This window comes from Pyrgilauda ruficollis, unplaced genomic scaffold, assembly GCF_017590135.1.
Source record: "Pyrgilauda ruficollis isolate IOZ18807 unplaced genomic scaffold, ASM1759013v1 scaffold111, whole genome shotgun sequence".
Lineage (NCBI taxonomy): Eukaryota > Metazoa > Chordata > Aves > Passeriformes > Passeridae > Pyrgilauda > Pyrgilauda ruficollis.
The window spans coordinates 1,239,119-1,265,342 of NW_024509322.1; the positions used below are offsets into that span (position 1 = coordinate 1,239,119).

The 26,224-nt window shown below is 43.3% G+C and overlaps 1 protein-coding gene across 2 annotated transcripts in view; it reads right to left on the minus strand.

Moving 5' to 3' along the window:
• CHCHD3 (coiled-coil-helix-coiled-coil-helix domain containing 3) overlaps positions 1 to 26,224 on the minus strand; it is a 128,456-nt gene that overhangs the window by 31,469 nt on the left and 70,763 nt on the right. For both annotated transcript variants that reach the window (XM_041477435.1, XM_041477426.1), the window contains exon 5: positions 20,295 to 20,378. In XM_041477435.1, coding sequence (XP_041333369.1) covers positions 20,295 to 20,378 — 84 coding nt within the window. The remainder of the gene's footprint in view (positions 1 to 20,294; positions 20,379 to 26,224) is intronic.

Genomic DNA, 26,224 nt, shown 5'->3' on the forward strand with positions numbered 1-26,224 from the left:
ACCCACCAAAGGAACCAAGGGCTTGGGCTGTTTGGCACCTTTGAGAATCAGGGGAGAATTTTTAATTTAAAGACTTCTCTTTCCTTCTCATCCTCCCCCACTAAAAGACTCAAAGCATCGGCAGGCAAAGATTATCCTGTTCCCTGAATGGCAAATTGGGAAGTTTTCTGTGCCTCTTTTTAATCCATTTCTGCTGCAGTTAAGCTCCTTTTCTCCCTTAATTGTACTTGTGGCCATTTCATCTCAGGATCTTTAACAAAGCCATTTGTGGATAATAGGGAGCATTTTGTTTTAATCATCCTGTTGACACAGAGCCTGAGATCTGAACTGCCTTAAAAGAGATTTCCAAAGCCACAAGGAAATTGTTTTACTTATTTTTTGTCCAAACTCAAGACTGACCCAGGCTGCTCCAGCCCCATCCTTGGCCTTGGGCACTGCAGGGATGCAGGGGCAGCCCCAGCTGCTCTGGCAATTCCAGCCCAGCCAGGAATTCCTCATGGCCAAGATCCCATCCATGGCTGCCCTCTGGCACTGGGAGCCATTCCCTGTGTCCTGTCCATCCCTTGTCCCCAGTCCCTCTGCAGCTCTCCTGGAGCCCCTGCAGGCCCTGCAAGATGCTGGAAGCTCTCCCTGGAGCCTTCCCTTCTCCAGGTGAGCACCCTCAGCTCTCCCAGCCTGGCTCCAGCCCTGGAGCAGCTCCATGGATTCCTCTGGACTGCAGAGAAAAAGGCAAAAATAGAAGAAATAAACTTGAAAACTTCCAGTCATGTTTCAATCTTTGGAACTGTCACCAAGTGAGCGAGGAGAGAAGGAATTAGGGAAGAAAAAAGACCGAAAAAAGACCAAAAAAAGATCAAAAAAAGAATAAAACCATCAGCTGTTTTGTGCCTCCACCCCAGTTCCAAATTACATTAAATTACAGCTTTATAAATATGACCATTCCAATGGCATTTTCATTTGAGTTTAAAGCCTCTATTTGTCCCTGAATTGATTTTAATAAGCTATGGAAAACCAAGCATTTAACATCAGACAGCTTCCCGAGTAACACTGCATCTTCATTCTGCCTCCAAATGATCTATGGATGAGGGAATTTCTTCTGAAATGTCAGCACATCAGGCCTGTGCTTGAATTTTTAGATAAGTTATTCTTTATACAAGTTCTGACTGCTCTCATTTGATCCAGCTGCTCTAGTCAGTCAATTGGTGCAGTTTTTATTCCAGAGATGAAACTAAGGATGTCCAAATCCACATTCAGAGATCCTACATAACACTTAAAGACTTCTACTCTTGTTTTTAAACCCTATTATGAGCTCCTTTTTAATGAGGGGACTGACTGCCCTCACTGGGGGAAAGTTCTGTGGATCTGCCACAGGGCTGAAAATCAGGTTTTTATGCAATCTATCCAAATGGAGCATCTTTCCACCAAAAAATGGTCACTGCCCAAAGCAAACCAGTTTTCCAGTCCTGAACTACAGCACCAAAGGTGCCTTTGGAGAAGGACCCAACAAATCCCCAAATCCCTCCCACCACAATTCAGGACAACTCAGGGATTAAAGATGAAGGGACAGAGCAGGGGATGAGCTTTTACAGCAGATGTGCAACAAGTGGGAGAAGTGGCTGCAAGGCAGGGAGAGGGAATTCAAACTGAAGAGAAACCCCACAGAGAAAAAAAAAAAAGAAGCAAAGGAAGCAAGCTGGGATCCTGGACTGAGCCTACAGAGGACACCCAGATAAGGAAATTGAGACTAAGGCAATTATCAGGATTTTGGTGGTGCTTGCCTAGAGCTGCCTATTTCAAATTCAAGTGCAATTCCCTCTCTTCTGCCTTTAGAAAACTTCCTCTGTCTGCTGTGTCCTGGAAGAGGCTGGGTCAGGACCAGGCAGTGCCTGTGACAGAAGAGATGTCTGAACTGTCACAGACTCAAGGGATGATTTGGGACACCCAAAACCACCCAGAGATATCTCTCCTACAGAGATATAAAACTCAAAAAGTTTCCAAAGGTGTTGAAAATGCCAGAGATCCACCCAAACAAAAACCTGGGAGGTGTCCCTGCCCGTGGAATGAGGTGAAGTTTAATATCCCAAATCAACCTGTGATTCCACAAAACAAAGGAGCAACCTGGAGAATGGAAATTCACTTCCCATCAGTGTTTGCTGCATTCCACAATGGGTGTTTGTCAAAGATTTCAGTGATATTCAAAGATGTCAAAGATATTCAGAGCGCAGCAAGCAGGGTAAAATACTTAACTCAGTTATCAGCAGCAAATGGGGAAAAAGAGAACAATTTTTGACCTTTTCTTTTGAATTTCCAGCTCTGTTTTTCAGGCACCACTAACTAATGCCTTTAACTGCAACTATTAATGGCTCTGAAGTTTCTCCCCAGCCATGCCTCACTTCACTTTTCTGCCCTGCTAGAACATCGATCTCTAATTTGTTAACACTCAGAGCTGCCAAAGAAAATGAAAACCTTGGTGAAAAGGACAAATCTATTCCAAGTTCTTACAGCTATTCAGCCAAGCAGCTAATCTGCATGTAATTGTAGTAGTGGTGTTAATACAAACGTGCTCAGGCTCAGAGATGCACCTGAAAATGCACAACTGTATTTATGGCCCCTCCTGATGATGAGAAGCCTCATTTCGATCATTCCCATTTAAAATTTCCCCTCTCAGCTCAGCCCTGTCACTATTCCATGGGTTTTCCCAATGGGGTTATTTCTCCACGACCTAAAGCAGGTTTTGCCCCCCAGAGTGAGTGTGGTACATCTTTGAGGCACACAGGAATGGGAATTGCTGCTGCCAGGGGTGATGCCCAAGAAATCTAAGCTGGGAATTCCCTTCTGTTGGTGGCATCGGGTGCAGACAGCAGCACAGGAATGAGGATTTTAAATTCCTGGTGCTGGTTGCTTTTGTGGAATTAATTCTTAAATCCTGGTCCAGTGGGCCACTTATGCAAAGCAAAAACCACACCACAGGGAATCACATCAGCTCAAAGCAAAGCAGGATCAGCACGAATCCTAAATCCTGGAATGGTCTGGGATGGAAGGGACCTTCAAGATGATCTAGTTCCAACCCCTTGCCAGGGACAGGGACACCTCCTGCTAGCTCAGGTGCCCAGGGTCCCATCCAGGAATGGCTGTGACTTCCAGAGAAATCCCAGTGTTTTATTTTATTCAAGGCACAGAGATGTCCATTCTGCATGGATCATTCCCACACTCAGCTTTGCTACAGCAGCACAAAGCTCAGTTAAAATCTTCCACTCATCCCTGCACAGCTCAGCTCATCCTGCATGGATCACTCCCACAAAGTCCTGAGGTGTTGGGAACTCAAAGGAAGACAATTTGAGCTCATCCCTGAAGCTCTTTTAGCAAAACTTCAGCAGAGACAGTGCTGAGTCCAGGGCAGCCCTTCCAGAATTTTGCAGTGCTTTTCCAAGAGGGGATCCCAGCAGACCCAGGAGCTCAGGAACTGCCTCCTGAAGGAAAAGCAGCCACAACTAAGGCAGGTGGGCTCTCCCTAAAAACCTGCTCAGAATAAATCCAGGACCTAGGAAAATGAAAGCATGACACAGTGGAATTATCAGCACTGAATACATTGATCTGGAAGTTTAAAAAGTCACAGCATTGCTCTCCATAAGGTAAAATCCACCAAATTCCTACAGCTGGATGACACAAGAGGCCAAATGATTCAAACACAGACTCCTACAAACCTTCCTAATTTGTAACCAAATTTGTAACTGGGTTTTGTGACCTCTGAAGATGATTCCCACAATTTCCTGGGCTCCTTTTTCCTGCATTCTTCCTGGGTTCTGTTTATTCCAAGGTCTACAGCAGCCACGATTTTAAGAGGAAGTCTCAAAGCCAGAGATAATCTGGGGAAATCCCTTTAATCACCACTTATTTCTAATTCATTTTGGCCAGTTTTTGGAGGCAGAGATCCCATGAAAGTGGTCAAAAAAGTACTTTCCTCCAAGGATGGTTGAGGGACAGGGACCATAAGAGGTTGTGGTATCTCCAGCCCTGGAGGTCCCCAAAAATCCCCCCTCAAAATCAAAGCCCTCACTAACCTGCTCTGAGCAGGTGCTTGGACCTCCCAAGGCCCCTTGCAGTCAGAACAACTCCATAAATATGGAAATTCAGATCTGCTATCAGGGTGAAAATCTCTTTTGGCTTGTAGATGTGCAATCTGCTCTGCAGCTGGAGGTGAAATTCATCTTGTGGCAGAAGCCCAACAGAAAGAATCACAGATTAGCTCTGTCTTCTTTCAAATCAGTGGAAAATAGCTGGGTTTAGCTCTGTTTATTAGATCTCCCCCATCACTGCTGCCTGAGATTGGCTGCCTCAGGCCATAATGAGTGCAAGATTACCATTTTTTGAAAAGCACAAATAACACTCACACGCCAGCATGAGAGAGACCATGAATAAAGTTCCTGAAAAAAATTCTAAACTATTCTGTCTGTCTCAATCCAACAACCCTGGAAACAATGTCATGGCAGAGGTTTGTTGCTGTTCCTCTCACTGCTTTAAAAAGTTTAGTCTGTGTTTTTTTGAGCTGGTGTTTGTGGGAACTTTCCTCAGGAACCAGCTTGATCAATCCTATCAAATTCTCATTTTGTGGAATTATGAGCTGCAGTATCCAAATAGTTGATGAGTTTGATATTCAAAACCACTTTAATTTGGTTAAGCAGTGAACTTCTTTGAATGCTGCTGCCACAAATAATCTGAATTTTGGTCTCACTGTCAGGTGATATTTAGATGGTTGGGATCAGCAGGAGAACAAAGAGGGATAGCAGAATCCATCTGAATATGGAGAGCAGGATTTTCACTGTGCAAAGTTCATGATCCAAGTGAAAACAGTCACAAGAGAAGGCAGAAAATCTGATACCAACTGACTGACAGCTGAAGCTGCTACAACAAAAGGCAAACTGTAAAAATCTACGGATCAATAACAGGTTTTGGTGATGCTGAAGCAACTAAAGAACTTCAAGGACAGTCTCTGGCAGCTGCTTTGAACACCAGGTGAGAGCAGTGAGGAGGAATCAGCACTGGGACAACAAAAATGCTGAGGCTATAAAAAATTCCAGATGAAAAACAATGTAGGTATTTGTTTGGATGAGTGATAAGCACCTGAATCCAAGAAAAGTGTATTTTACACTCAGATTAGGTGGAGAACTCTGCTCAAATTTAATTTAGTGAAGCAAGAGAGGAAACAAGATCTGAGCACGTTTGAATCAAAGGAATGGCAGAATTTTGCAGTGCTTTTCCAAGAGGGGATCCCAGCAGACCCAGGAGCTCAGGAACTGCCTCCTGAAGGAAAAGCAGCCACAACTAAAGCAGGAGGGCTCTCCCTAAAAACCTGCTCAGAATAAATCCAGGACCTAGGAAAATGAAAGCATGACACAGTGGAATTATCAGCACTGAATACATTGATCTAGAAGTTTAAAAAGTCACAGCATTGCTCTCCATAAGGTAAAATCCACCAAATTCCTACAGCTGGATGACACACGAGGCCAAATGATTCAAACACAGACTCCTACAAACCTTCCTAATTTGTAACTGGGTTTTGTGACCTCTGAAGATGATTCCCACAATTTCCTGGGCTATTTTTTCCTGCATTCTTTCTGGGTTTTGTTTATTCCCACTGGTCATTTCCATCTCCCTCCTGCAGGGCATCGTTGAAGCCAGAGCTGTTATTCTGCTGTTCAGCCAACCCACAATTATTTGGGGGATTCTTTTCCACTGCAACTTTTATTTTTCCTTCCCATTCCAAATTTTCCATTGTGCTGCACACCTGCATTTCTCCAGACATTCCACCTTGCTTGCCCTGAACAGACTTTTCAGTTGTTTTTGTGAAGGTACTTTCTGTCACACACACAGTCCCTCTGCCATGAGCACTTCTTGCAGTAAAATCTGTGAATTCAACATTTCCCTGTGTAGGGTTACAAAAGGTTTGCCAATCCCTGTACCCATCCTGGAATTTGTTTTTTTAGGGTGGGATTCACCCCTGGAAGTGACCAAGGCCAGGCTGGATGGGGCTTGGAGCACTCTGGTATTTGCGGGATGTTCTTCCTACAGATGGATTCTTTTCCACTGTAACTTTTATTTTTCCTTCCCAATCCAAATTTTCCACTGTGCTGCACACCTGCATTTCTCCAGACATTCCCCTTTTTCCCTCCTTGGCCTGAACAGACTTTTCAGTTGTTTTTGTGAATGTACTTTCTGTCACACACATTGTCCCTCTGCCACGGGCTTTTCTTGTAGTAAAATCTGTGAATTCAACATTTCCCTGTGTAGGGTTATAAAAGGTTTGCCAACGCTGTATCCATCCTGGAATTTGTTTTTTTAGGATGGGACCCACCCCTGGAAGTGACCAAGGCCAGGCTGGATGGGGCTTGGAGCACCCTGCTATTTGGGAGATGTTCCTCCTACAGATGCATTCTCTTCCACTGTAACTTTTATTCTTTCCCTGTGTAGGGTTACAAAAGGTTTGCCAACCCTTGTACCCACCCTGGAATTTGTTTTTTTAGGGTGGGACTCACCCCTGGAAGTGCCCAAGGCCAGGCTGGATGGGGCTTGGAGCACCCTGGGATGGTGGAAGGTGTCCCTGCCACGGAAATGGGCTTTAAGGTCCCTCCCAACCCAAACCACTCTGAGATTTACAAAAAGACACCACAATTTAGACCCAAAAATGCTCTGTTACAGACTCGTGTCATGCCCAAATAACACCTCACAACTGAGAGAAGAATTCCACACTGTAGTTCTTTCAAAAAGCCACAAACATAATCATTTCATTTGCAATTCTCCTTCACTCCTCACAGCAACAGGTCCAGCTGGATAAATTCCATCTCTGTATTGATTCCCCAGCTGTCTGATAACATATGGAAATACTTGTAAATTTGGATTTTTGTATTTTACTTTATAAAGCATGAGAGCATTGAGGATGAACTTGATATAATCAATATTTTTTCTCCCTCCAAGTACAAAAGTGACTCTCAAAAGCTCCCACATCTTTAATCTGGGCAGCTACAGGAGAAACATCCCTTTTGCTACTATAAAATCTGGAATTACCTCATAGGGACAACTCTCTCAGGCACAGAGTGGGATTTTTGGGGTTGTCCTGTGCAGGATCAGGAATTCCTGCCAGCAGGAATTGTATTTATGGCACCTGCACCCTGAAATTTTCAATTAATTTTGTCTTCAAATTCTTTAAGCCTGGGCAAGTAGAGGAGTAAAACACTGCCAGTAAACTCAGTCACATAAAAAGAGGTTCACATGTCTGCAAACTTTTAATTGCATCAACTACTGCAGTAAAAAGACATCAAATGTCCCCTCAAACACTGGCACTAAATCCTTGTTCTGTCAACTACTGGTAAAACTCCCACTTCAAAAATATCCCACATGCTGCATGGTACAAACACACAGAGCACTTTACACTTGATTTTCCAATATAAAAGCACAGGTCTTGTAAGGATTTTTTAGTTTTTCATGAAGTTCTTTCAATTTTACAAGTACCTGAAATAATCTCCTGTCAGTTCATGGCAACAATTCAAAGAAAAAAATTCACTGATGTTTTCTGAATTTAAAAGGGTCATTTACTGCTTTTTAAAAGGCCTTTAAAAAACCCCAATTTCTGCACATTTTCTAACAAAAGGAAGCCCAACCTCTACTATTATCCAATAACTCATCTCACCTATACACAGAATTATTTTGTTTTGCTCAGTTGAGATCCCACTGAAAAACTCCTGCCTGCTCAGCCACAAGAGATTCTCAAACCATCGGCGTTCTGCACGTTATTTTAAACATATAATTAAAGAAAGTTTCTAAAAAATTCAGTGACAGGAGCAGCAGAAACTCTTCAGTTTCTGAAGAAGGAGGCTCATGGAAGCTGTTTGAGAGGTGCAATGAATACAGGCTGGGCTGGATTTGTTTCACGAGGCGTGTTCAGCTGCCAAGGCATTATTTGGAAGTGTAAAATCAAAAATACTGCACCTATTCAGTGGAATTGGAGGGAGATGGGAGAAGAGATATCAATAGTTATCATTTAAAGACAACAAATGGAACAGTTTCAGCTACAGGGAACTGCACAGAGTAAGGACACACTGAGCTCCTAAGCTCTGGCACACAGGGAATGGCATTCCCTGAAAAAAAGGCTCTGATTTCACACTGGGGCTCTTCTTTTATTCCAAAACAACTTTGATTTTCTTTTTAAAGAATCACAGGATGATGGGCTCTCCAGCAGCTCCAGGTGCTGCTGCTGTGTCCCCAGGGCTCTGCAGGTGTGGTCTCACCTGAGTGGGGCACAGGGACAGAATTCCCTCCTCCCTTCCTTTTACAAAGCAATCCAGAGCTTCCAAAAAGTGGTTATTTTGTTTATGGTGTCCTCTTCCAGCTTTACCTGCAGAATGCAAAGCTCTAGAAACCGAAAACCAGCAGGAGATGGGAATGAGAAAAAGAGGGAAAATCTTCCTATTATTGTTGTAATCCCAAAAAGCCACACACACATCCACCCCAAACATTGCTGCAAATACCAGAGTAGGGTTTGCTGAAAAGTGATGCATGAGTTATTTCAGTATAACCCAGAACAGTCCCTAATATTCAGTTTTGTAAGCTGCATTTTGCTGTTTCACTGCACTGCACAGCAAATCCACGTGAAACAGGAGCTGCCCGATCTGAAAAACAACAATTCCTCATCTTAAAAGCTGGAATGTGATCCAAAAAGGGAAGCAGGATGCACACATGTCAGACAAGGAGTGCCAGAAATGAGTAAATAACCATTCAAAATCACGCCCTCACAAGTTGCTGAATAAAATGGTTACAGGAAAAGATTGCACATTTTAACTCCTGTCTCTGGATAATGAATTGTGTGCTGCCTCCTTGTACAGAATTTATCACAGAATTCACTCAATATCTGGATGGTTCCACTGCTCTTCTCTTGCCTGCTGAAAGTGAAGCAGTGAAAAAATGGTGAATTTCCCAAGGGATGAAACAGAAGCAGTTCCAGTGAGGCCCTGGGATGGAATTCCCAGAAAAGCTGTGGCTGCTCCTGGATCCTGGAAGTGTCCAAGGCCAGGCTGGACAGGGCTTGGAGCAACCTGGGATGGTGGGAGGGTCCCTGGGTTTGGACCTGGATGAGCTTTAAGGTCTTTTCCAACCCCAAACCATTCTGATTCTACAATTCTTTGAACTCCTGAAATCCATAGGAATCTTGGCATGAACAGATATCAGAGCTGGCATGGAACAAAAATGATCTGCAATGGTTTTAAAAACACATATGGTAGCAAACAACAGCAAATATTCTGCATTATTGTCTCAATCTGTGGGAAACAGGGAATATCTTCTTTGGGATTTAAGTTGATAAATAAATAGACAATTTTTGTTGTAGAAAAAGAGCTCTGAACTGGATTCAAGTGGCACCAGGTATGAAAATGTCAAGACATTGAAAACAATCATAACTCTCTTCTGAGAATCAGACAAATGTTTGAACTCCTCTGCTGTGGCTCATTTGGATTTGCTTCCTAATTACCACAGCTCTGCTTTGCTGTTTCCCTGTGCACAAATTCCCTGAGTGATTCTGGCCTGCAAAGGGTTAAACTCCCTGTCATGGAGGGAAAAAAAATAAAAAAATCAAGATTTCTAAAGTGGCAGGAGAGCATCTCCTGATTTCAAACACAAGATTATCCTCCTCTATTTCCAAAGACAAGGCCTTTGGAGGCCCAGCAATGTGCCTGTGAATGGATGTGCACTGGGGAGTCCCAGCTCTCAGGTATGAAAATGCTTTTTGGTTCCAAAGGAGTGAGAGCTGGGAACTTTCATCTCTCCCCGACACACTGAAGGGGTGAACACATCACCAGCATTTCTGAATTTAAAAGGGTCATTTCTGTCCCCAGCCCCGGCTCTGAGGGTTCAGCCACTTCTGCTGTGCCAAATTCCCAATTAAAACCAAGACCAACAACGAGCAGAGCTGGGCCTATTTCACACCGAGCTGGTGGCAGACACAGAAACCACAAAGAGGGTGGAAAAAAAGTTCAATCAGAATAAAAAAAGAGAAGAAACTTCCACCTTGCAAGGATTGGTGTAAAAATGGCAGGTTATTTTTCCAGGAGGATCTCATGAATACAGAAACTTGATGCCACCTCTGAAGAATTGCAGGGTCAGAGATTTTAAAGGAAATTTGCCGAAGACCAATTGGTTTTGCTTTTTAAAGCAAAAATTTGGCTGCAAAGAAGCTGTCACTAGGCTTGTCACCAAGTCCATTCATCTGATTTTCTCTCTCCTCTCCTATTTTCTGCCATTTTCTTCCTACAACTCCCTCTGATCATCTTTAATGAGAGCTCCCTCTCCCAGTTTTGAATTCATTGTTTCAGTTTTGAGGGAGTTTCACAGAACACAGAGGAATACAGAATTTGGCTTTTTGTAGGGAATTCTCAAGAAGAAAAACCTTTACTTAAAACTTTCATTCCTGTGGCCAAGCCTGGCCAAAGGTGGGATCTGTGTCACAAATAATGTATTTACAAATAATGTGAACCAAAATCCCAGGATTTTGGTTCAGCTCTCACTGTGGCCAGACTCTCCCTGATTTTAAGGACGTTGCCACTGGACACAGCCAATCCTGAGCAGGGTTTGACCTCCTGCACATGAAAAGCACAACAAAATGAGGTGGAAAAATGATAAACCCAGAGCAGGACATGGTGCAGAGCCCAGATTTCCTCAGACATTTTAAAAGCTGCATCCTTTACACAAAGCTTTCCCCAAACCCAGCATCCTCTGTGCTTACATTAAAGAAACAATTTTTTTTTTCTGTAACACAATGGTGAACCAGCAAAATTCATATGGAAAAAGCTGGGTCTAAGTCACAGCTTATTGTTCATAAAACTAAATGAACTTCCCAAAAATCCATCACTGCCACATGTCAGTGGTCCATCTCCAGCTCCTCTGCCTGCACAGATCCCTCTCTCCCACTGAAGGCCAAGCTATTAATAAATTGTTTTTCAACTTAGATTGGACTGATCATTTATTTTCAAAATCCCTTTTCCCATCATTTACTCATTACCCGCCTCCTCTTGATGTAAGAGGACATTTATTGCCTTCTGCATTTATTGTGCTGGCAGATAGAAACACTGAGCAGCATTTCCTGGGGATTCTCTAATTTATCTATCAGTTATGGGACTGGACTATTTTTAGGGGCAGGAAAAATTAAAATATCACTCAGAGTGACAGCAGTGAAAATGAAGACAGTGAGTCTTCCTGTAATACAGGAAGAGTGTTCCTAGGATTCCATGATTTCAGCCATTGGGCTTGCAGGATTATTTACAACTAAATAAAAGGCATAATTTCTCATAAACATTATTGCTTTCTAATGAGAATAATTACTAGCTAATGCTTAGGCAATAAGGGATTGTTTTCCTCTAATCATAAAATGATTAAGGTTGGAAAACCCCTCTGAGGTCATCGAGTCCAAGCACTCCAAGCCCTGCCAAGGCCACCACTATTCCGTGTCCCCAAGTGCCACATCCACAGGGCTTTGAAATCCCTCCAGGGATGGGAACTCCATCTCTGCCAGGTTGGGCAGCCTTTTCCAGAAAGGAATTTCCCCAAAATCCCCCCCTGGCCCAGGCTGAGGCCGTTCCCTCTGCTCCTGTCCCTGTTCCCTGGAGCACAGCCCGACCCCCCCGGCTGTCCCCTCCTGGCAGGGACTTGTGCAGAGCCACAAGGTCCCCCCTGAGCCTCCTTTGCTCCAGGCTCAGCCCCTTCCCAGCTCCCTCAGCCCCTCCTGCTTCTCCAGACCCTTCCCAGCTCCATTCCCTTCCCTGGACCCTCTCCAGCCTCTGATCTGAGGTCCCTCAGCAGGGCCAGCACAGGGGAATGGTCACTTCAATTCAGAGTTGTAATCATTTCTAATTGTGTTACCTCAACTGAGAAATCCTCCCCGAGGGTTGCTTTAATCCAACATTAACTTAGCACAGTATTTGTTCCCAAACTTCAGCTTGTGATGGGAAGATGGTGGGAGGAGGGAACAGACCTGGGTGAAGCAAAAGCTGCTTATTCATTAACTCCCCATATGTTAAAACATTTTGCCATATCCTATGTAAAGTGATAAACACAGCTTTTAACATTCAAAAAAAATTCCTTCAGTTTGTTCCTTTTTTGCCTATTAAAATGTTTCCCTCTCGTGACAGCTTTTTTTTGCTCTGTAAGAAGGAGAAGGGGAAAAGCTCAGATGAAGCTACACTCAAGAAAACCCCCACAATCACCAGGGGGGCTGAGGAAATGCTGGAATTTTGACTCCAAAAGGGACAGGTGCTGGATGAACTTGGCATGACTGGGATTTCACCATCCCAGGCTGCTCCAGCCCCAGTGTCCAGCCTGGCCTTGGGCACTGCAGGGATGCAGGGGCAGCCCCAGCTGCTCTGGCAATTCCAGCCCAGCCAGGAATTCCTCATGGCCAAGATCCCATCCATGGCTGCCCTCTGGCACTGGGAGCCATTCCCTGTGTCCTGTCCATCCCTTGTCCCCAGTCCCTCTGCAGCTCTCCTGGAGCCCCTTTAGGTCCTGGAATGCACTAGAAGGGGAATTAAGTAATATTTTCCCTTGAACAATAACTACAATTTTTTTTTTTTTTGCACATGCTGGAGAAATAAAAACTGCAACAACCTGTATGAAACTGTGGTTCCACGTTAAAATGATCGGGTGTCTGAGTGCACAGCAGGAAAAATCCTGGAATATTGGTTATCACTGGTTTTTTGTTCTCTATAAAGACACACATACATAATGCAAAATAATCTATATACAAACATTTAGAGAAACATCAATAGCTGCTATTCAGTGTGGAACAACTCCTCATTTTGTTATTAAGCAGCATTTCAGCCTGGCTATTGATTGGATATGTGATAGTGAAAGATGAGACTGAAGCAGGTATTTTTCATGGCAAACATGAAACTCTGCATTTTTGGGAAACTGCACTTGGGGGGAAAATGCATGGCTGAGGTGTGTGTTTAATAATAAACATCTTAGCTACTTAATCAGAAAGGGTAAATAGAAGATTATGAGGAGGAAAAAAATGAAATCAAGGCTGAGACCCAATTGTTCAGAATAATGATTGTGGCTGGGCAAGATATGGAGGCAGAGCATTAAATGCAACACTCCAGCCCGGGCTGTCAATCAGGTGGAGGTTTCAGATATTGTAATTGGTAGCAAGTTTCCTAATCTCAACCTGCCAGGCAAGAAGCAATTCAACAAAAGCTCTGTCCCCCAAACAGAATGAAATCTGAAAAGAGGAATTTTCTAATGTTGGCAAGATCACTGGGTGGGTTGACAGCTTTATTATGCTAAACAGACAAAAACATTACGCTCTGGTCAGTGCTAAAAAGGGTGGTTTTTCAGGAGCAATGTGGAAATACAAAGCACTGGGAAAGTCTGATGAACTCCTACTTTTATCTCCCTGGTGCAGCACATGAGCTGAGACATAGAAAAGTCTCTTGGCCCAAGTACAAAATGAGAAATGAATATATCTTGATTTTCTCTTCAGGTCTCCCACTGCAGCGATTTGGGAGAGCTGCGAGAAGTCGCTGTGGCAGCTGAATATCCATTTAAAAAGGAAAAGGCTCCACTAACTTCACAGAAATAACACAATTCATTAACAATGAGATGATATGGCAGTCGGTGGAATTCATCACAGGGAAGCTGTAATGTATTTTATTGCTTCTATTGGAAGAGTGCTTGGAAATAGAGTTAAAGTATTGACTCTGTGTGTGTGGGTGCATATATACATTTATTTATTTGATACAGAAAGAGAAATAGAGCCAGGCAAATAGAAACAGGACACAAATATCAAGAGAATCTCAAAAATAGGAGCAGAGTGGGAATGATGGAACTATTTCCTTTCAAACCACGGATATTTAGGGAATACTGGAGTAATTCCATGCCTTCATGAGAACAAGAACACCAGGTTTGTTGAGCTGTCCCTGCCTCTTCCCGAAATGCTCATCAGCCAAAATAATTTCCTACTTGGCTGGATCCAGCCTCAAGTCTCCAAACATGCACCTACATCCCTGCTAGTTGGCTTTGGAACGTGTGAAGGAATGCACACAAATGTGGGGAGAGTAAACATGTTTGCTCTGGCAAATACAGACTTCTAAATACTCTGAGAGGTGAGAGCAGAATCATCCTCTGCTTATGGAATTCTCGCTGCTACAGCCACGTGAGACCACAAAGAGTAAACACACTGATAACTGAACACAAATAGAAACAAAAAAAGCCCTTTAAATTACTAAATTACCTTGCAGGGAATGAAAATGTTTGTGGTTATTATCCTGCTTTGTACCAGTCCCCACTCTGTTATCTACATCTTGCAAACTCCACTTTACAAAAAGCCCAGCAAACAGCTTCTGATTACTGAGTTGTTGAGATCTGAAAAGGTAAACAAGGCTCTGAAGCATCTGAACAAATGTGGGGCTGGCATTGCTGGCACCTGAGCACTTGTGCTGATGAGAAACTGCCAAAAAAAGCCAATTCCTCGCTGGGAAGCTGCAGATCAGCTCCTCAGCTCAGCACTGGGGCTATCACTGCAGAGCATGTTGGGCCATCCTAAGCCTTGAATAGAAAAAGGAAGAGATCATTAAGTTATAATTTCCCCACACAATTGGTATAAGCATTTCCTACCAACAGGATTAGGATGAATACAAGATCCCAGAATAAAGCTGCTCAGCAGTGAGGATGGCAGTTTAGTGTCTAGTAAATTTGATTTCTCTGAAAATCCTGACACATCATAATAGCAAAATCCTATTTACTGTAGCAAGCAGGATGGATAATACCATTTAACACCTGGGATAGAATGTGCCATCAGCTCAGAGCTTTGTGCTCTGTGTGCTCATCTTACCTTAAGGTTAATGCTCCTTGACAGCCTCCATGGAAAGCAGAATCCCCAAATTAAGTGCCGAGCTTGGGATTTGCAAATCCTTCCTCAACGTTTAAGGCAGGGGAAAAACGGGTGCAGAGAAGTGGATCAACATTTCCTGAAGTGAATGTGTGCATTCCCAGGCTGGGATGTGCACTGAGCCCTCTGGGGAACAGCAGTGTCCCCACACCAAGGCCACCAGAGCCCCACCTCAAGGCTGTGTGGGGGCTGTGGAATGGGCCAAGAACTGACAGAGCAGTGAACCCTGGGCTGTTAAATGTGTGCTGAATCCAGGGTAACACTGAAACCTCCAAATTCCCACAGAATGGCAGAATCATGGAACTGTTTAGGTTGGGAAAGCCCTCTGAAATCATCAAGGCCACCAGCGAGCCATGTCCCCAAGTGCCACATCTTCAAGCTGTTTAAATCCCTCCAGGAATGGGGACTCCACCTGTGCCAGAGCTGGAGAGCCCTTTTAGAAAAGGAATTTTCCCAATTTCCAAACCTCCCCTGGCCCAGGCTGAGGCCGTTCCCTCTCCTCCTGTCCCTGTTCCCTGGAGCACAGCCCGACCCCCCCGGCTGTCCCCTCCTGGCAGGGACTTGTGCAGAGCCACAAGGGCCCCCTGAGCCTCCTTTGCTCCAGGCTCAGCCCCTTCCCAGCCTCCTGAGCCACCCCTCAAATTCCTGCTCCAGGATAATCCTATTACCTCACCCCACAACCACCTTCACACCAAACTGCTCAACACTTAGAAGTATTTCTAGGAAACTCAGGAGCACAGAAACTTGGCTCCAGTGGAAAATATTATGATTAATATGGGGATCCATATCTTGCTCATTCACACTGATAAACTAAGTAGTTGTGTCATACAGCAGGGTATTAAAATTAATTTCCTTCTGCTCCCATGACTTGGGGCAGGATTCTCCTAATGATGCATATTAGCATTAGGAAGCAGTGCAACATGAAAATAGCTGGGTTTGCTGGAGGAAATTGGAACTGGGGAGTTCCATCAGTCTCAGAGAGAGAGCAGGAGCAGACCCAGCTCACTGAGTGTCTGTGTGATGCCAAAACTACAGCGAGAAGCAGGAGAGGGTCATGTGCCCTTCGTAAAAAATGTTGTAAAGTAAAAAGCAAAGGGGTGAAGGCAAACTGGGATGGCAGCTGCTCTGCATGGGAATTGTGTGCAAGGGTGGATGGGGAATGGAAGCTGCACAGCAAAGGGACACTGGAGATGCAGAGTTGGTTATGAGTAAAGTCTGTGGACACTGGGCGTGGGACTGGCACTGAAACCAGGCAAAAATACTGCACCTCTCCACTGGAATTAGAGGGACAAGAGAGTGAGGACAGCAACAATGTTCCCTAGAAACACCAGAAATGGAACAGCTTCAGTTACAGTGAAGTGCAAGAGTAAGGACAGACAGAGATCCTGAGCATGTGGCACATACGGCAGGAATGGCCTTCCTGGAAAAAGGGCTCTGATTTCACACTGGGACTCTTCTTTATTCTAAAACAAACTTATTTTCTCCTTAGGGAGTCATAGAATGGTCTGGGTTAGAAAAGACCTTCAGAATCACCCACTGCCACCCCTGCCATGGCAGGGACACTCCCACCGTCCCAGGCTGCTCCAGCCCCAGTGTCCAGCCTGGCCTTGGGCACTGCAGGGATGCAGGGGCAGCCCCAGCTGCTCTGGCAATTCCAGCCCAGCCAGGAATTCCTCATGGCCAAGATCCCATCCATGGCTGCCCTCTGGCAGTGGGAGCCATTCCCTGTGTCCTGTCCATCCCTTGTCCCCAGTCCCTCTGCAGCTCTCCTGGAGCCCCTGCAGGCCCTGGAATGTGCTGGAAGCTCCCCCTGGATCCTTCCCTTCTCCAGGGGAACATTCCCAGCTCACACTCCCACCATCCCAGGCTGCTCCAGCCCCAGTGTCCAGCCTGGCCTTGGACACTGCAGGGATGCAGGGGCAGCCCCAGCTGCTCTGGCAATTCCAGCCCAGCCAGGAATTCCTCATGGCCAAGATCCCATCCATGGCTGCCCTCTGGCACTGGGAGCCATTCCCTGTGTCCTGTCCATCCCTTGTCCCCAGTCCCTCTGCAGATCTCCTGAATGTGCTGAAAGCTCTCCCTGGATACTTCCCTTCTCCAGGGGAACATCCCCAGCTCTCCCAGCCTGGCTCCAGCCCTGGAGCAGCTCCATGGACTCTCCCCAGCAGCTCCAGGTGCTGGTGCTGTCCCCCCAGGGCTGGGGCAGCTCTGCAGGTGGGGTATCACCTGAGTGGGGCACAGGGACAGAATCCACCCCTCCCGTGCTGCCCACAGGGGGTTCTGGGTCCCAGTGCCCATGGCCAGGGCATGTCCAGCTTCTCCTTCACCAAAATCCCCATGTCCTTCCCCCAGGGCTGCTCTCCATCCTTTTCTCCCTCAGCCTGGGTTTGTGCTTGGGCTGCCCTGACCCTTGTGCAGCACCTTGCACTTGTAAGTAAATAATTAACACCATATTATTTGCACAAAAACTCAGTGACTTCAGCACTGTTTTATCTCTGGGTTTTACTGCAGTCAAGAAGCACCTTCCTCCCGTGAGCAGACAATTGAAAAACAGTGACAAATTCCCTTCCAAGCTCCACGTGTGACCACCTAAATCACAGCTGCACACCCCAGTCAGATGCAGAGCAGGGCAAGGCTGTTCTTCAAGTGCTTTGTTAAACTCTCTGCTATTGCTCTGCTGCTGTGGAGCATGTAATAACTAATAGCTCATGTGCTATCTTTGACCTAGAAACACTGGCAGCTGGTCGGGGAATTGCTGGGTTTTGGGGAAGTATCAAAAGGTTTTTAGCACATAAACCAAATTTATGAACAGTTATTCCCCCTGAGAATAGAATTGTTGATGTTTTACTATCACAGCTGTCACTTGTGCACAGTTATTTTGTCCTGTATTAATACCCTGGAAAGGTTGAGCATCTTCCCTCAGTCAGTGAAATATTTTATAATTGACAGGCTTCATCTGGCACTGAATATGGATAATTTTCTCCATAAGGAGCACACTGTGCTGACACTAATCTGTTCTGTTGTCATCTCCCTTTATTATCAACGTCTGCATTGTTTTTTCAGCAGCACTGAAGAACACAAATATGAAGCTTCTAATTGAAAAGGCTAAATAATCAAAAAGCCAATTAATCATTGAGATGAGCTCTGACACTCCATGATGCAACAGCCAGAAACACCACACAGGCATAACTGAAGTGTTTTTAAAGTGTGCTTATTTGATGTGGGAATGATCTGAGATTGTAATTAGCATTCTTTGTCACAGGTGACAGACTCAGATTGAACATTTCTTCATCCTGACATCAATTCTCCGAGCTCCACTTGCTCCCAGCCCACCTCCTGTTCCGAAATTCCCTCTGCTGAGCAGCCCAAGCTCTGTCTCTGTGCACCTTACACTGAAATCAGGACAAGTTCAGCAACAACAAACCAGCCTCTTTCCATGCTCTGTCATTTCCAGAGCTATTTCCATCCCAATTTTCAAAATTCCCAGCACAGAAGCTCCCAGGTGACCCCATGAGGGAAGGTGGGATTGCAGGAGCTGTGACCCCTCTGCTTGTCCAGGTTTTCACTCTGAAATCTCCACCTCTCTGAAGAAATTCCAAGTCAGATTTGGAACACAAGAGTTCGCTCCTCTCAGAGCTGGAACAGCACTTTTTTGTGTAGGAGAGATGAAAATTTACCTTGATGATAAAGTGGATGACAACTTGGAAAAGCAGAGGATTTTACCTCAGAAATAGGAGTCAGAATGAAAAAACCAGGCTTGGTACCACAGAAACTCCACTCAGAACTCCTTGCTGTAATCCTGGGGATTTCTAAACCAAGCAGAGAAACCAAGAGATGGCAGAATTTCCTATTTCACATCCCCTGGGGGTGGCACTCCAGCAGAACTCAAATGAAGTTATTTAAAGTTTATTATCTCCCTTGCACAGCACAAAAATGTATTTATTCACATTGGAGGCTTCACTAACAGGAGCAAGTGAAGCCACTGTGCCAGTGACCTACATGAATGTGAAAAATGACCAAGAAAAACACCTAAAAAGATGTAAAGGGTAAAAAAAGGTGAAAGAAAAAGCTGTCCAAGACCCATGGTTTATCAGACACCCTTTGCCATCAATTTCTCCACACTAAGAGCACAGCTACAACCACCCCAGAAAAATCCAGGCTGGATAAAATCCCACTGAAGCTTTTTCCTCTAACACCAAGCCAGTTACTGGAGAAAAAGGAAAGTGTTCTGTGGAGTTTTTTTTTGGTGAAGGATCTGAATTTTTAATTAAAATATATGAAATAATTTTAATATATGTTTAAATAATGCGCCGATTTAGAATCATTAAATTGATTTCCCCTCATCCTTTCAAGCTCTTTTTCATTGCCAAGAACATGGGACTTCATTAATGTCATCTTCACAAAGGGAGGACAAAACACCGACACGATATCGGATGTACCCTGGCTTTAAAATATTCATTAAGACCAATTACACACACTGATAATTTATGCAGCATGTTCTTCCTCCTAATCCAGAAAAACAAGGGGTTTTCTTCTGGCCTGCTAAGCTGCATCAATGAATATGTATCTTGTTAATAATTTTCACAACCAACTAACACAAAAAAAATCTGAATTAATCACCAATACATAAGGAAGAAGGCAGAGGGGTAAAGGAGGCAAATGTATTCAGGCTGGAGGTTACAACCAACCTGGGAGCCAGGAAATGATGGCAGCAGTAATTATTTGAAATTAACATCCTATAAAATAATACCCTGTAAAGAATAGGAGTGTTAACAGCAATATGTTAAGCCACTGTAAGCAAGTCCCACAGCTTCCCAAGCTGCTCTCTACAGTTTAATTTCAAGGCTGTGATGAGATAAAGACACAGAAGTGCCTTTTAAACATGGTATAAACTTGGAATTAAAATTAAACTCTCCATGTACTGATGGAGGAATCACTAATTCCACCCACTGAAAGCAGAAATTCGCTATGTCCCTTCACACTTCACTTTTTTTTTTGTTGTTATTTTAATTTAAATTATTTTACTTGGTGATACTTCTTCATTTCCACTGGCTCTTCGTCAGCGTTGGTATAAAATAACCTCATTATTTCATTTTTCTGTCTGTAATTACCGTGACAGATGAAATCCCACGGCGAATGTGAGAACTTTGTTAGCAAAGAAAACAAATATTCTCCCATCAAACCTTCCACCTTGTCAATATTGAGCCAGAAGCAGCAGCAGCAATACAAAAATAACCCCTCTGGCCAGAATTTTAATCTTTATCTCCTTAAAAAAGTCATCTTGTAAATATAGCCAGGAGCAGAAATGAACAGAAATGGAAAAAAAGGGGAAAAAATGTTCATTAGAAGTGAAAAAAAAAGGTTTTACCCTCTCTTCCAGCCGAGCCAGCTGCTCTTTGTAGTAGGCATCATGTTTCTTCAGCTCCCTGTCCTTCTCTTCCAGCTGCCTGGCCTAAAAGAAAGGAACAGAATAATAAAAATACTGAATCAAGGATATTACCCATAGTTCTGGGATTTTTCCTCCCCTCCTCAACAGCTCTGCCTGAGTTTGCCCAAATGGATTTGGAACCATCACCAGAATGCACCAGGCTGGGATTTATTTTTGTTTTTAATTTGAATTAACTTGGAAAATTACTTCTGAACTTAGGAAAACCTAATTCTAAACAGGTGGATATTTGGGAACACCAAAATCCATTTATGTATCTGCTAAAAAGTGCATCCAAAACCCTCCTGTTCTGTTTTATTAGGAATCACTCCTCTGGAAACTCCCAGATTGGTTGAAGTATTCACTAAGCTGAAAAACTTGACCACGGGATCATTCCCATGTCCAAAAATCTAAAATAATACAGAATAATTTAAAATATTTATCTTTTCAATCCCAATTGTGTTCTTTTAAGAGATACTGCTCCCAGCAAATTGATGTTTTTGGCTTTTCATCTGCAGTACTTCCCATTTGCAAGGATTAAGAAGACTCATTAAAAAACAGAAAATAAATTTAAAAAGCACACATGCACAGAGGAATTTATTAAAAATATATAAAGCTCTAAGTCCTGCTGTGTAAATAAAAATCACACAAGTGATTTTTAACAAGCTATGAAGGATTTAACACCTAAATTATCAATTATCAATACTTTCCAGGTTCAGCATTTTTTAATAAAATATCTTTAGTGACTAATATTTATCTAGTAAAGGTCATTACAACAATTACATCACATGTTGTACAGATACAAGATTTGATTCCCTTTGTCAAGATCAATTTTTTGGGTTTTTTTAGCAAACACCCAAGGAATACATTAAAAAGTTTGGATTTTCCCTTGTTTCCTTATTCAACTGCTTACCTTTGTTTCTATATCCTGGAGCATGTAAAAAGTGTTAAAATTCAAATTAAATTTATTATATAATGCTGAACAGAAAGAATGCAAACAAAACCAAAAACCCACATGCATGTCAGGTCTATCTATGCAGGAAACTACTTGGAAATTTTTGGGTTTTTTTGTGCAACTTCTTCAAGAATACCCTAAAAAAACATATTTTGGATTAATTAAACTCTGTCCTTTGCCAGCCTCTCCCTCATAATTCCATGCCCTGTCCCCCAGCATTTAAATCAGCCTTGCCTCATTAATTACAGCTTTTCCAGAGCTCATTCCATGAAATACTCCACAGCCAAATTCCCATGTTTTGTATTGGTCATGGTTTGTTTCTCCTTATAGATAATCCCTGATGGCATCCCAGACTTGGTGCTTACAGAACCCCAAAAATTCACCGCAGGTTTTGTGTCCCCCCCAAACCATCCTCTCCCAAATATGGATTCATGGAATGGTTTGGGTTGGAAGGGATCCAAAAAATCACCTCATTCCAACCCCAACACCTTCCACTGTCCCAGGCTGCTCCAATCCTGTCCAGCCTGGCCTTGGACACTGCCATGGATCCAGGGGCAGCCACAGCTTCTCTGGAAACTTGTGCCAGAACACCTCACATTCCAGATCTCATATTCCAATCTCAGATTCCAGATCTAACATTCCATATCTCATATTCCACATCTGATATTCCAGATCTAATATTCCATATCTCATATACCATAACTCACATTCCACATCTCATATTCCAGATCTAACATTCCAGATCTCATATTCCATACCTCATATTACAGATCTAACATTAAAGATCTGATATTCCAGATCTGATATTCCATATCTCATGTTCCACATCTCATATTCCAGATCTAACATTCCATATCTCATATTCCAGATCTGACATTCAATATCTCATATTCCAGATCTAATAGTCTACATCTCATATTCCATATCTAACATTCCATTTCTCATATTCCAGATCTGCAAGGCATCTTCATGGGTACCCAATGCAAATATTCCATCTGTAACTATCCCATGATCCCCAAAACAAAGATCTCCAGAACATTCCTGTTGTGCAAAATAGGCCAGTGACAAAGAAAATATGTATTTAATATTCCATAAAGCTCAGGAGAACTCAGTTAAGGTTTAGTTCTTACAATCCAATCATGTTCCCCACAATTCTATCCATGAGCTGGAACTAAAATTGACTTTGGAAAGGCAATGGGATGGAATAAAACCCAGGGAAGAACCTCCTGACTGAATTCACTCACCCCATTTCAGATGATCCATGAGGGCACAGCTTTGCAGGGTGTAAAGTACAACAGGTCAAGGGTACAGCAATGACAGAAGAGACAAAACCCATCCTTATCCTCCAGGATTTAAGCTGAGCTTAATCCTTTTCCTCTGCCTTGCTGTGATCAGGGAACACAGTAACATTCATTCCAAGGCTATCCCTCTGAATGGATGATTTTGCCCTGGGAATTTGATTTACTTGGGATGTTGGTTCGTTTTTTGGGTTGTTTTTTGGGCTTGGTTCGCTGTCACTCCCCCAAAATAATTAATCATAAAACCAGCTGGATTTTACTGCTCTGCAGTGACACTGCTCATTGCACTGATAAAGGAGAACTATGTATAAAATACTAAATAATCTGTTTATCCAAAGGTTTGCTTCCCTGTGTTGTGAAACTAACTGGAAGATTTGGTTGGTAAGTAAGAAAATCAGCAAAAAGAGTTTTTTCCACCCCTGACACTTGTACAGTAACGCAGACACAGCAAAGTTCAAATGAATTAATAATAAATAAAATTATTCATTTATACAGGAGACTATAAATATGCCAATAGAGGAGAACTGAGAGCCAAAATAAAAACCTGTAAAGTAATATTATATTTATGGGGCTGCAGCAACAAGAACCTTGTGAATGTCAATGAGCTGCAAGAAAATAATTAAGAATAGCCATGTTTCCAATTAGCTGAATGCTGCACTTCAGGTGTAAATGAGGTACTGGAACAGGTTGGTTGTTTCTTCATGAAAACCTCTGACAGACAAAACCTTTGCTTAGGTGTTTTCTAAAGAAAAACCACCCAAATTTAACGCCCAAAACAAGTAACTAATATTAAATACAGGTTCTTCACAATCACAGGGAAATTGGACCAAGATTTAAAGGCCAGCCTGGGTTTTGGTTTCAAAGGTAGCACTTGGATTTGGACAGCACTGGCAGGAGTTGCCATCACTGGAAAAAGGGATTTCTTCCCTATAAAAAATTCCAGGAATCACCTTGTACCTGACTGCAGGGACACCTGCAGAGCCATCCTGTGACAAAACTGAGCCCTGCTCACACTGGATACAACAAAAACACATTTATTTTGTCCTCTGTGAGGCAGAACAGAGCAAATAAGCAGCTGGTTGAAAATCTATGTTTGATAATTCAATTTTAAAAATAAAAAAAAAAGGCATCTATTGCTGGATGCAGCAAGATTCCAGGTGTGTGTGGTCATAAATGGCTATTATTTAAGGTGAGGATAAAAAAAAATCATTATCAGGTGGTTGAATGTAGGTTTGTGGGCAGATTTCAGACTCAGCTCCTGAAGCTTTTGGAAGTCCCAGGTTTGGAGCTGCCCCTCAGCACAGAGTCCAAGCTCCATGTTCATTAACATCCCAAAAAATTTACAGTGGAACTGCCGAGATGGCTCCAGGGCTCCAGTTTGGGTTTTTCTGGGAAAAGAATGATCTGCTTCAAAATAAGAGCCCAGTTTGAATTTATAAATTAACACCAGCCAGGTGAAAGTCCCTGGAAGGTCTTGCCTCAGGGTCATCTCACCAAACATCAGGGGATGGGGCAGGTGGGCATCAAAGGACTGGTGACTTCCCAAGGCACATCCAAGGATTCCGGACCTGGCACTGGAGCTGGGGGATGGAAAGCTCCTGTCACTTCAAGTTTGTGAGTGAAGATTTTCCAAAGGAAATGCTGATAACAGCAGTGAGGGCTCCTCTCCTGGGAAAGCCCACATGGAATATCTGCAGGTGTTGGGATGAGCCTGAAGGAAAAACTAATGGATTAAAAGTTAAAAGGAAGTGGTGGCAGCTCCCTAAGAACCATCCCACAGGAATCTACTGGCAGCTCAGGATGGGTGGGATGCACCAGAACAAGAGAGATCTCAAAACACCATCTTCATCATCTTCTCAAAATAATGATCTTCTCAAGACATGCTCTTCTCAAAACATGATCTTCTCAAAGCATCATCTTGTCCAAACATGATCTTCTCAAAACATCCTCTCAAAGCATCATCTTTTCCAAACATGATCTTCTCAAAACATCCTCTCAAAGCATGATCTTCTCTAAACATCATCTTCTCAAAACATCATCCTCTCAAAACATCATGTTCTCAAGACATCATCTTCTCAAGACATCATCTTCTCAAGACATGGTCTTCTCAAAACATGATCTTCCTCTACCACATTGTTGGAGGTTTTCCATGTCTTTTCCAACCTGAGGTTCACTGGATGAGCATATCCATGGGTTAGAGCTAGGTGTGAATTCCAGAGCTGGGAATTGAGGTCCAGGCTGTGAGTGTCACATTGTAAAACAGTTTTTGGGAATTTCATAAATCATGGTTTGGGCTGGAAGGGACCTTAAGGATCATCTCCCAAACCTCTGCACAAGCAGTGACATCTTCACCTCCATCAGGCTGCTCAGAGCCCTGTGCAGCCTGACCTTGGATGATTCCAGGGATCTGACATCCACTGAATTCCTCTCCCACTCACTCAGGTATAGCCCTGTGCCTCCATGTTTGCACACTGATAAAATCAGAGAAAGTTTCATTATTTGCACAAATTATTATGATCAGCAAAACTACTCTCCTCTTCTACTGCACTTCTACTGAGTGTCCAAGAAAAATAATTCCCAATTTCCACATTTCATGGATGTTGAGCTGCCCCAGTTTTAATTGTTAACCTTCTATTTCAGCATATAAATACACCCATCATACTGAACAGGCAAAACCAGGAACTTAAGAATATTCTTGGGAACAGATGCTGCTCCCTTCCCCCTCCAAGTATTCCTTTTAAATTACCATTACGTACAAAATCATCCCTAAGCACAAAAAAAAAACATGTGGACACATCACTTGAAAAGAGGGATGTTCATTTCCACTTGTGAAGGTGAAGAATTGTTAGGAATTGGAAATGGCAGCACCAATAATGCATCATAAAACAGACTCTCTGACAAGTGTAATTAAAACAAGCCTTTGTAATTACCACTAAATGTGCTACAGTACATTTTCTAAAAATAATGATGTCCTAAAAGAGTGAGTTGAGCAGATAAAAAAGATCACACTGAGAGGAGGAGGCTAATGGAGAAAATTAAAAAATTGGATTTATGAACAAGTAAAGATCTAGTGTAAGAACAGAAGATGTGACAAGAAGCTTCATTTACTGAATCTCGTTATAGACCAAAGGAGAAAAACACAAATGTACAAGTGCCAAGAAAAGAGTTACAGATTCCAACCCTAACGTGAGTCATGGGAATATGCACAGGAAAACCCACAGGAACGTCACTCCACCAAGGCAGAAATTCATTGAGGTTGTGTGCCCAGCTGGAGCAGGAATTGTTTTGTCTCCCTCCTCTGTGAGGAGAGCTCACCATCCCCTCATATGAAGCTCTGAACTGCACACTAAAGCAGCTCAGGATGTGAAAAATATAAAAGCTAAACCTGAGGCATCACCCCAACAAGAGCTTCTACTATGCCAGAATAAAAAGCTGAGCAAGGAAAATCTCATAATCCCTCAGGCTGGAAAAGCCCTCCAAGATCATCAAAGTTGTGCCCCATCCCCACCTTGTCCCCAGCACAGAGCTCTGAGTGCCACACCCAGGAATTCCTTGGACAATTCCAGGGATGGGGACTCCAAACCTCCCTGGGCAGCCCTGCCAGGATGTGGGACACTGGA